The sequence below is a fragment of the Onychostruthus taczanowskii genome, unplaced genomic scaffold (genome assembly GCF_017590055.1).
Source record: "Onychostruthus taczanowskii isolate IOZ18803 unplaced genomic scaffold, ASM1759005v1 scaffold23, whole genome shotgun sequence".
Classification (NCBI taxonomy): Eukaryota; Metazoa; Chordata; class Aves; order Passeriformes; family Passeridae; genus Onychostruthus; species Onychostruthus taczanowskii.
The window spans coordinates 4,214,543-4,226,630 of NW_024499573.1; the positions used below are offsets into that span (position 1 = coordinate 4,214,543).

A 12,088-nucleotide genomic window follows, 5' to 3' on the forward strand; every position below is an offset into this window, starting at 1 on the left:
TCATCATGTGATACATTCATTACAAAAAAGAGGAGGAGTTTTGATGCCAGGCTCCTTATGAACTCTAGCTGGTTTCAGCTGGGAATGAACAGGAACCATTGCTCCTTGTCAGATGAATTTCTGGTCACAACCTATGAAGATCTACAGTGGGTTTTTAAACACAGTTTAAAATTTAATTTTGAAATTTTTTAATATGCTTTAATAAAAAAATTAATAACTTCTTCTAAACTTTTCCTTATTTTCTTAAGGAATGATCGAAATTGTGAAAGATGCTACAACAATTGCCAAAATTCAGCAGAGTACAGTTGGGAACACTGGTGCATTTAAGGATGAAATACTAAACCAGTGGCTCAAGGAAAGATGCATGATTGAAGAGAAGGTGAGTTATTTGAATTTTTAGGAAGGATTTTAAATTGCACCCTACTAATTTAGGAGCATTGAGCCAGTATGTTTGTGTTTGTTACTTGTGGGAGTTTGAAAAATCCATTCATTTTCCCTGCACTCAGCTGCAGGTGTATGTGAATGAGCCTTTAGCATCCAGCTGGCAGCCAAGCTCCTTTATCAATGGAAGTTAGAGGTGATACACGAGGAGCAGGTTGAGAGGACATCTATGTCCTCTGAAAGGCAATGTGGTTTTAGAGGACTCAGGTGCAGGTTTGGGTGTTCACAACGCCTTTGCTTGTGTACATCCACTGACCTACTACAGCTTTCTGCCACATTCTTTTCCTCAGAATGTGTGTGCTGCTCTGTGCTGTTTTTCTGTGCTGAGGGATAGAGCCAGCACAGGGGGTGCAATGCAGGGCTGTGATCTTCATGTCTGCTGTGCAGTGGTGATTTTATAAGATAGTTTGCTGTCCTGGATTAGGGCAAATCTGGGAGAAAACACCCCCAGCACACAAAAGGACATTTGCCTAACTGTTGGTAGATACATTTCAACAGAAAGGTACATAACTTTGAGAATGATTGTATTTAGTGTCTAGCATTGAAGCATTTAATATCTCTAAGATTTATTTTTAGTTTCAGGCAGCTGTGGAAAGATTTGTTTACTCTTGTGCTGGATACTGTGTGGCAACCTTTGTACTTGGAATAGGAGACAGGCACAATGACAACATCATGATTACGGAAACAGGTGGGTTGTTTTTTTGAGAATTTCATAGATGTGCAGACTGTCTATACTTCACTAGATTTATGTTTTGTTTTAATAAATAATGCATTTAACAATGAATGATGAGACACAAACCAGTTCTGTCAGTGGTGCTTACAAGGTCAAGTCCTCTGTAACACTGAAATGTATTTTCACCCCAGCTGGCCTTCATACAGGCTGGAGATAAGTATCATTAAGAATGCCATTATTTTCCAAGGAGCAGTTTGATACAAACTAAGTCATTAGAAATGTAAACCAAATTTTTTTTTACTGTCTACATCTAAGGTCTGAACACCAAAAAATTTTATAAAGCAGGCAACTGTTCATCTATCTGGTATGTGGCTGTGGTTCTCACAGTGTTCAGTGGAACTGAATTCTGTCAGAATCCAGATGTTGCTGGACTGTTTTCACTTCTGAGGAATGTAATTGCTTTGTGTACTGTTGTAAAAAAAATTTAGGAAATAAGTGTACATGGAGTGTATTTGTTTACCTACTAAAATTTGTGGGATGGTTATATCCTCCTGAAGAAACAGGTTTTTTGTACTATAAACTTTGGGAGTTACTTCTGTAGCTGCACATTGTTTAATCCTTTATTTTACTTACCTATGGAAAGAACCCCTGAACAATTAGTACATATGGAGGAGTTTTATTTAGTCTAAGGAATTCACTTTTAGTTTCATGATCTCTCATTTCATAATTAATCTCTGGTTCTTACCAGATGGAAAATAGTTAGAAGGCTAGATATTTATTATTGATTATATTGAAGTTTTATCAGTTGAAGGCTGGAGAGAAGAAGTACCCTGAAGGCAGAAATTAGCTAATTGAAGACTACAGTAAAAAGTTCAGCAGAAGCCCTTAAGGAAAAAATGACTAATAAAAGCTTTAATGTCAACATTATATATAATATAATGTGGTGTTGTTCCCAGTGGCAGAACATGAGGCACAGGTCAATAGACAGGAAAACTGAGAAAGAAGTGTTGTTCTGTTGTAGTCATGAGCAGGTTTGTCTCAGAGTCTTTAACAGGATCTGCCTTGAGCCTCAGGAGCCAGAAGGATCTCAGTCTGAGAGGTCTGCAGAGAGTCAGATTTGGTAGGCCGTGGGGACTTGAAAGCTGTGTTAAAATCTGCAGTGTCTAAGGATATTCCACCTACAGATCACCGTGAAGTATCATCTTACATAATTCGATGTTTTATCTTCTTTTATAAATATGCCACTACTACAAATCTGTGTTTTTAAGTAACCATACTCTTGTATCCTTTTCCTGAGTGCCAGTGAAAGTAATAAAGTAATGTGGACAGTAGCAGCACACTCCAGTCCTGTAGGTGTAGTGACCCTTAAAAGGAGAGGTTTTCATTGCTTTTGTGGGAATTGATGCCCTGCTGCTCTCTCAAAGCTATCCAAAGGATGACAATGCAGACTTGGAACACACAGAGTGGTTTAGAAATCACTAATGAAGGTCTGTGAGGAGAAAGCATGTTGTAGTCAATGGCATTTGCCAAGGAGATGGGTAGTGCCAGAGTCCCATGGGTATTTGAAACATTCCCCTCAAGCCTTTTCCATGTAGTGATTCTGTGATTGTTACGGGTATGAGACACAAGCTTTCCTTGGTTGGTTTTTGAAAAGCTGTAAGTGTATGTTTAGATAGTACAGCAGTTCTGCCAGACTTTTAACAACCGCCAAAGATAAACAAAAAGTAATTTTGTAAGAGGACAAAAAAAGAAATTTCCCAAAAAAAGAAATAAAATAGTATTTTCCACTGAACTTAAGAGTGATCATATATACCAAAAAAAGGGGTTGGAACTCCTGTGAATACACGTAAGTGTTACTAGCAGTTTATTGTATTTGTCTGAATGTGACTTCTTCTTCTCTTTATGAAGGTAACCTTTTCCATATTGATTTTGGCCATATTCTTGGGAATTATAAAAGCTTCCTTGGAATTAATAAGGAGAGAGTTCCTTTTGTGCTGACTCCAGATTTTCTGTATGTCATGGGAACTTCCGGAAAGAAGACAAGTCTCCATTTCCACAAATTTCAGGTAAAATAATGGGAATCTAGCTGCAAATCAATTAACTAATGTTTTTTTTTACCCTCTAAAATGAACATTAGTGCCTTGATTTTCAAAGATCTAGGCTCCTTGGTATTATCTTAATAAAATGTACTGAATCGTAATATGATTCCAGGATATTTTAGGCCCAGCTAAGAGAAAAATTATCTGTACAGTTATGGGAGCTAGAATTCAAACATTCACAAAGGCACATTGAAAAGCTCATTAGCAGCAGACCAGATAAGCAATTCTTTCTTTGTTTCTTGTCTTGGTTGAAAATACTTTGCAAAGGGCTTCAGTGTTTGTGCAATTAGAAGAAACTCATGGCTCTAAGCAGAGCCTCTGTGGAGTATGAGCAGGTGTGAGGCATTCATCAGTTGGCTTGGCCAGTGTTATTCCCTCCTGATTCTGCCCTCGAGTTCTGGGGCTTGGACTGCTGCATCTGACTAAAAACCTGTAGTGACCCTAAGCTGTCTCAGATGGTGGTTTGTGAAGTGGATGGATAGATTTAACTCTGAAAGAAATGGCATTTAAAACCTGTTCTATTGCTTCTGTTTGAAACTGAGTGCTTTCAAAGCAGTGGTGATTATTTGAGCTGGTGTAGAACCTGGTCAAACAGGGAGTTTAGTATGCAGTTTCCATATTTAATGAAATGAATGGGAGCATGGTTGGTCAAAAGTACATGTATGTCTGAGGTCTTTATAGACTTTGATTAAAGTTTCTGATTTAGGAAGCAGATTCCTTATAATATCAAAAGAAAAATTATTCTGTAGAGTGAGCCAAAGCCAAAGCCTGAATTTCATGATCTGGATTCCTTATGGGTGAAATAGTCCCAGTATGGAGTCTGGTTTTCTAAGTACCTAAGTTTCTTCCTGGTGGATGGTGACTATGTCCTTTTGAACACATATGCAGTTACTTCAGAATTTTGTCTCCATATGTGGCAGCATCTCAGTGCTGTTACTCACTCATCCAAAAATCAGTGTTCCCCATCTGGTCACATCTGGCAGGCTTCCCTGCCAGGGATGGGGATCTATTTGGATCCTCTTGCAATTCCCACTTTATGGTATTCTTATATTAGGACAAATCACATTGTCCACCAGAGACAGTCAAAAGGGAGAGGCCATGGGTGGACAGGACCCATGTGAAGAAGAGCCAAAGATCTTTGGTTGAAGTCACTGCCCAAATTTCCAAAAATAATTAAAGAACCAGGCACAATCTTTGAACCTTCATTTTTGCCAGAACTGTCTTTATCACAGTGAAAATGTTTTGAAGGGGACTTGTAGATCAAAAAATATTAGGGTGGGGTTTGCCATGGGTTGGAACTATTGTGGGAAGGGAACTACATGGGAAGGGAATGCTGAGCCCATGCTCTCAGGGAAGCCTGTGTGCTGTGCTGTGTACAGCAGTGATGCTGTTGCTGCAGCTCTAAGTTATGTGCAGGTGTGGGAAACACCAGTCTGAGCTACGTCATTTCAAAGAAGATTTCTGTTCTGGAAGCAGAAAATAGTTAGAAGTATGAAAGTGTGCTAATGGAGAATTGAAAGGTGTCAGCAATGAGGTGAAGTTGTTTTCCTATACATGGATCATCCAGCTCTTTAGAGAGGATCTGACCTTTACTTCAGCAGCCCAAATACCAAAATCAATTGGAAATAAGTTTGGTCATAGCCTCTCTTCAAAACATCATGCCTCCATCATGGAGTCCTGGGTTTGACAAAATAAACTTTTTGTTACTCTGGTACTAATTTCAAAGTACTGCTGCCATCCCACTAATGCACAGTTTAGGAATGCTGTGATAGCACCAATGCCATTTCCACTAGTGTCCTTAGCCAGATAAAAGGTGATTAATGTGCTTTTACTGTTGTGAGTTGTGATGGTGATATGAGGCCTGGGCATTTTAAGTGACATGGTTTAGGCACAGACAACAATAAACTGACCAAAAAATGTAAGTTCATGTATAGTTCTGCTGCAGTAGCTACTGTTTATATACCACTGTTGCAGTAGTACATTAAAAGTCCTTTCTGTCTCAAAGACCAGTAAATAATAAAATACTTCTATACAAGTAAAAGAGTAACACAGAGCAAGATTTGTATCAGGTATTTTGCTATAAAAAATGTGCATTTTAATTACATGGCCAGAGTTTAAAAAAAACCCCAAAATTGTAGTTTCACTTTTCAGTTGACTTGTTCCATGATATTTCCTAATACTGAGGGATTCATTCAGTCTGCCTGCTGACTCATTCATATATTAATGGTAAAGTCTCAGCATTTATCCTTCATTAATTTTTAAGAACATCTTTCATTACTTCACTATATTAAAACAGTTTGTACTTCAGAAGACTCCTTTGTTTTTTACAGTCTTTGGTGGTTTTATTAACTTAATAATCTACTTTTATAAAATTTTATTTCTTTGTTATTCACTGTATGTAGTCCATACAGATGTGTTAGCCAGAGCTCATATTGCAGATGATGGGGAAGGTTAAAAGAACAAATAACTTTGACTAAAGTTCACTGCAGAAGAGTGAATTTATTTAATTACAAAATCTCATGTATTTGGTTGTCAAACAAAGGTGACAAAAGGTAGAAGGGTACCCAATTCATCACTGTGAAATACTTATTTGGAGTATACTGTACAGGGAAGGGATGGCCTATGTAACAAAACTTGAACACTCTATATTATAAAAATGCCTGGATTTTAGGATAATAATAATTAGGACAGTTTCAGGCTTTCAAAATGTTTATTCTTTTTTTTCCTGTTGGGCAAGGGGATTTTGGTTTCTCCTCAGCTCCTCTCATTTTGCCTATGGCTTTAGATGAGTTAGCAGCTTTCTTCTTAATCCCACGGCAAACATGTACATGCCCTTGACACGTAACTATCGTCTGGGCTATTTTTGGGTCTCGCCGCCTCTCTCAGAAGTGTAAAAATTCCTTTTCTTGGAAGATACTAATGCAAAACCACATCCAGTTCCTGTCTGAATAAATAACTGTAACAGGCAGATGCAGATTTTTAAAGTCTTTTGAATTCCTGGAAGGACTGCCTTTGAGATGCAGTGATACCAGGTTTTTCTTGACTGCATAATTGTTTTTCTGTCTCAGACACCCAAAGCAGTGAGATACATCATCCATACAGAAATGTAAAACCTTCTTTGATATAACTATAAAGACCTTTCATCTCTTTCAAGGGTAACAAAACACAGACTAACCCCTGTGACAAGATTTCTCTGTTTGAAGTTGATAATACATAAGTAAAATTTCTTTTTTTTTTCTCCTGCTATAATGGAGATAAACTATTCCCTGAGGTAAGGTGATGGTGTTTTCTATTGTAAGCTGTGCTTTGGCCATTGCATTTAATCTTTTGCTGTGCTAGAACTAAACTGACACTGGTGTTCATAAATATGATCTTATTTCAGAACAGAATTTATTTGGGAGAAGAGTGAAAGATTTAAGTTCCCAGGCAATACTAAAAAAGAAATTGTACAGGCAGATCTTCAATGTATCACCTTCCTTCCTTAGTATTTTCCTAACCTGTCTAGTTGGGTGTTCTGGTGTTGCTGATGTAAACAGTGATAGATGTTAGGAGTATATGTGCACTTCTTCTGTTTCAGAGAAGAAAAAAACATGTATCTTCTAAAAAATGCCCTGTGTTCTAGAGGGCTATTGGGATTTGTTGGAAGTTTACATTAAAATACTTGTATTTCCCAAATATTATTCAAAAGCTTAATATACAGCTGTTGAAAGGTTGAATTGAATATTTAATTGGGTTAAAATTAGCATTGCTTCAGCTGTGGTTTAAATAATAACAACTTTCTTGGAAATATTTTTCATGTTTTTACATTACTGCATTGCAGACCTAATTTCTAATTGATTGATGATTGATGTCTTCGTTGTATTGTTCTTATTTCTGCTAGTAAATGAGTTATAAATTTAATGTAAGAAGTAATAATTTCAGTTTATGTATTAGTCGCTTAGCAGGAAATAATTATTTCTAAAGCATTGCATGTTTTTCCAAGCTGCAGAAATGTCATTCTTCTAAAAGTTCTGTTGTTAAGCACAGATTATTTATACATGGAAATGAAAAGGCTATGAAAAACGCCTATGGAATCCAGAATGACATTGCATAGTGATAGAAATCCTCCAGCAAGGCAGAGTGCCTGAAGACTAGAACTGTCAGCTAGCAAAATTCCTTAGAACACCAAGGCTGGAAATCATCCCTGTTAAATAATCCATCACCACTGCACAGCTAATAGACATCTATAGAAAATTAGGAGCAATCCCCTGGAGGTGCTGCTTTGTTCAGTATCACTCGCCAGCCACAGTCTTTAAATAGGAACATCCCTACAGGAAAGGAAGACAGTGAATTATTGCTGTCGCTTTTAACAGCCACAGAAAGGGGTTATATGGGAGTGAAATTCTTTCGGAATTCTGGTGAGGCTAAGGTTTTATGCTTTAGTAATTAATGTAGTATCAAGAGCTGTTAGTTGTGCACCCAAACAGTTCTTGTTGGCCCAAGCTGTGGTGAGTGAAGTTACACTGAGCAGCTGAACAGCTCGCTTGGGTTTCCTGTCACTGACACTCAAGTGATTGAATGGCATTGGTTAATGAGAGTCCTGTGAAATTCCTTCACCATCCCTCTCAATTGATCTCCTCAATTAACAAAGAACTCTTCTCTCTCACAGGATGTATGTGTGAAGGCTTATTTGGCTCTCCGACACCACACAAACCTGCTGATCATCCTGTTCTCCATGATGCTGATGACTGGAATGCCTCAATTAACCAGCAAAGAAGATATTGAATATATCAGAGATGCACTGACAGTAGGGAAAAGTGAAGAAGATGCCAAAAAGCATTTTCTTGATCAGATTGAGGTTTGCAGAGATAAGGGCTGGACGGTGCAGTTTAACTGGTTTTTGCATCTTGTGCTTGGAATCAAACAAGGAGTAGAAAAGCATTCTGCTTAATATTTGATGTAAATTAACTGTGGGTGTGAATAGGAGGTTAGTGAATCTACGTGTTATTTCTGAATTATGAATAGATGAGCAGTCAAAATTGCCTTTACTCTTCTGGCAGCTTAAATGGATCTTGTAAAAAGGCAAGGACTTTATTCTGCCCCTCCAGAAGATCTTCCTGCAGATAAGATTTTTTTTTCCTATTTCTAATGACACTTCAAGTTGCTGGATTCTTTTAGTTCCTTTGCTGTTTTGGCTTGGAATTTTTTTTCTTTCTTTTGCAATAATTTCAGATAAATATAAGGAGGAGGTTGAGTAAGATGATAACCTACAAACCCCCTATGACCTTAATTGTTTGTGATTGTCAAGTCCTTCAAAACCAGAAGAATTTGTATAAAATCTATGGTTATAGTGAAGTCTCTGTAGACAACCCCTATGTGTCTCAGGATGGTTTAGACATGAGTGTTCTTCCTCTACATCCTTCTCTTTTGTCCCTTCCTCAACATTTTGTCTTTTCTGGATTTTTAATATGTTGTCAGTAGAAAAGAGCTTTGGCTCTGCCATTGGAGGAATTGCCTTACTGTTACTGTCACCTCCTGACACAGACAACCAATCCTGGCTGCCAGGAGAACTTCACAGTTACTGGGAAGTTCCTCAGATTTGAACATGAAATTCTGAACATTTAATTTTGAAAGATTTTTTACTGTACTGTTTAATGGGTAACATCCATATTATATTACAGATTGTATTCTTAGTGTAAAGTTATTAAAATTCCACCTGTATAGGAAAAGCTTTGTAGAAAAAGCAATGGTACTTCCTTATCCCTCAGAGAAAGCTCCTTATCTAAGAGTAATTGACATTTTACCAAATATCTGAGAAACCCAAAGTTATTTATTCCTTGGTGATATATTTTCAGGATATACCTAGAAGGAATTAAATGTAATCTTTGAAGTTGTGTATATTTTGCTATTTATTTTTAAATTCCTGAAGAAACAATACTACTGAAAAGCTATTTATGAAAGAAAAAAAAACCCTTGTCTTTCATTTCAATATTTAAACTTAAAAGAGGAAAAAAATGGGCAGTGTTAAGTAGAATTTTAACTCTCTACTGTAGATTGCCTGCAAATCAAGTCTGCCTAAGGTAGGAAAGGAAAAAAAACCATGGAGCCTGAATTAATCTTTGACTTGAATTATTATGGTATATTTCTTGCTAATTGATTTTTACCAAAGAGAGAAGATGGCTTATAATATTGCTTTTTTGCACTTGTGCCCATGTAATTTCTTCCTTCATTGTAGTGTTACATGGGCTTTACATTACATATAAATGATTAACTGAATTTTAAAATTCTGTTATCATTTGCTTTGATCATTTCACAGAACTGTTATGATTTTAACTACTGCTACTACTGAGTGCATTCTTGAAGGATTTTTAATAAATGTACTGTAATCGGTGTCTCAGTTATGAGATGTAGCCAGTCTATTCTTGAAATGTAGATGTTTAATTGTTTACTGTGCACAAGTATTTTTGATGTAAATGGTAGACTCCAGTTAAGGAAATCTCTATGGTTAAAATGTAGACTATTTTGTTATTCTGTTACATTATTATTCTGTGCAAGATAGGCTTTAGGTCATACTAAAATATAAACTAAATGGTGAATATTGTCTGTAAAATGATATTTTTAGATTTATATTTTATAGATCTGAAATAAATTGATATGTTCTATGCATTTGATTATTATTCATGAATAAGCAGCTTAGCCCCAAATACTTGTAAATATTTTTTATCTATTTTCTTAAAGAATACCTAATCTCAGTAAGAAATCATATTCAAAGTCCCACTCCAAGGAATTGTTTTAGTTCCACATTAATAACTCTGTATGATGTCAGATATATTGAAATTTAATAGTCTATAGTACTAGAATTGCAATTATTGTAATTGTAAAATGTGAATTGAATATTGCCACTTTCAAAGAGCACTTTATTCATTCCTGGTTTCTTCTATGAAGAAAAATCTGAAGATTTTAGTAAGTCCCTAGTTTAAAAAAAATAAGTAGATCTGTGCTAAATTTAACTCTAGCATGGGGAAATAAATGCTAATCACAACTTCAAGGGAAAAAGCACTCTTAAAGCAGCCTCTATTTGCAGGAAAAGGTCTACAAGAGATCTGCACCCAGAAGAAAGTAGCTTAGTCCTGCACTAAACTTACACTGATGATTTTTATCAGCATTTTACAATGTATATTGAATTGAGCAGTTTACAGTGCTGTGTTGAATTGTGTTTATTGCAGACACCTGAAACACCTCAGTGCTGAGCAAATTCCCAGACTCTTCCCTGCTTTCCTTGCCAATGCAGCCTGTGGTTGGGCTGCCTGGGCTCTGCTAGGCTGCCTTGTGCCTTCTGGGCCAGCCTGACTCCTGGGAGATCAAAAGTAGCTGCCAAATCTCCTCTTTCCCTACGGAGCAAGCTGTGGGCACCAGCATCTCCTTACCAAAGGCTGCACGATCATGCGGCTGATTATCGGCTGGATTCTGTGTCCCTCTGGAAACCTCCACCCACCACTGACCTTGTTTTGTGGCAGGCCCTGACACAAGGAGAAACAGCACAGAGATGTGGTTTGAGGCAGTCCAGCCTCAGTGGGGAGAGGAGCTGCTTTTCAGGTGAGGAGATGCACACAAGGACACATCTGCACGTCCCAGACAGAGCACAGCTGTCCCATTCTGCAGTGGCATTCCCAAGGACTGGAGAGCTGGAGCTTTAGCACAGATGCCACTGCTGGAGCAGGAGGCTGAACCACAGTTTCCTGAGTCTCTAAGAGCATAAACTCACTGACCCTGCAGAATAACTGTTTTTTAAGGGTTATAAACCAGGAAATGTAAATTAGTCATTAACCACTAACCCTTTTAAGAAGCTCTAACACATCATGCAGAAAAAGAAAATTACTAAATTTTTTAGTAGATCTCAATTATCATCACTGTCTCCTGTTAACCTTAAGATTATTTTTTTGAAAATTATTTTAAGGACTACTTTGTCTTTGAGATCTGTAGTATTTTTTTGGTAGTTTCATTCACATCATGACTGCACCTAACAGTGGAGATTTGAATCTATTCTTAGAGTCAGTGCCTCATATGTGACTTGACATCTACTTTGACCCCAGCAAGGTCATTGAGATGTTGGTTAGCAGTGAGTGTGTCCCCAAGGCTCCATCCTAATTATATTCCAGGACAGGAAGAGAACTTGAAATGGAGCTCAGGTGTACAGTGTGATTATATTTAGATCTTCATTGAATGCACTGGTTGCACTTGTTAGAAGTGCTTAATTTATCATTAGCAGAGCATTAAGACTTAACATCTTTAGCAGATTTTTTTTCTAAAATGTGATCAGTGATACAGAAATACAGATATGAACAAATGACTTTAGAAAAATATCAATGGAAATTATGATTCTTTTATTTTAATTATAAGCCTTTCTCCTGACTACCGGCAGCATTCTGCAAATCCACATGAGTCCCAAGGATTATATAGATTTCAGACTCTGTGCTAATGACTTTATAATATAGATTGTATAAAGTAGCCTTGAAAAGAAAAAATTATTAAAATTAAAATTTGGGATGCCCTCTTCAGGGTCTGGTGGGCTATTTGAGCATCCCAGCAACACTGAAGTTTCTCCAAAACACTCATGTGTTTTCATTAATCTTCTCATTAAACTTATGTAATATATGTTAAAAACAATATTCCAGAAATAATGACTTCTCCTAGAGAGAGGTCAACAGGGAGAAAGATTCCTGCTGTGCTCAGCCCACTCTGCAATTGGAAGCCAGAATTGGCCCAAAAAGGTACCAATATATTTGAAATCTTGTGACACACAGACAGAAAGTAAGATTCATGCTGGAGAAGAGAAAAGAGAAACACAAACTGTTTGTCTGCAGTTACACAGTTAATAACAAGGACTGACCAACGA

General features: G+C 37.1%; 1 protein-coding gene across 4 annotated transcripts in view; it reads left to right on the forward strand.

Moving 5' to 3' along the window:
- The window catches only part of PIK3CG (phosphatidylinositol-4,5-bisphosphate 3-kinase catalytic subunit gamma), a 28,920-nt gene extending 18,441 nt beyond the window's left edge, over window positions 1-10,479 (forward strand). For 3 of the 4 annotated variants that reach the window (XM_041405474.1, XM_041405472.1, XM_041405473.1), the window contains 4 exons: window positions 249-379; window positions 1,018-1,129; window positions 3,023-3,180; window positions 7,862-9,854. In XM_041405474.1, the coding sequence (XP_041261408.1) occupies window positions 249-379; window positions 1,018-1,129; window positions 3,023-3,180; window positions 7,862-8,143 (683 nt within the window). In that variant the 3' untranslated portion in view covers window positions 8,144-9,854. Of the gene's footprint in view, window positions 1-248; window positions 380-1,017; window positions 1,130-3,022; window positions 3,181-7,861; window positions 9,855-10,418 lie in introns of those variants that run through there. The other variant, XM_041405475.1, reaches the window with a different exon arrangement.
- Window positions 10,480-12,088: the final 1,609 nt, after the last annotated feature.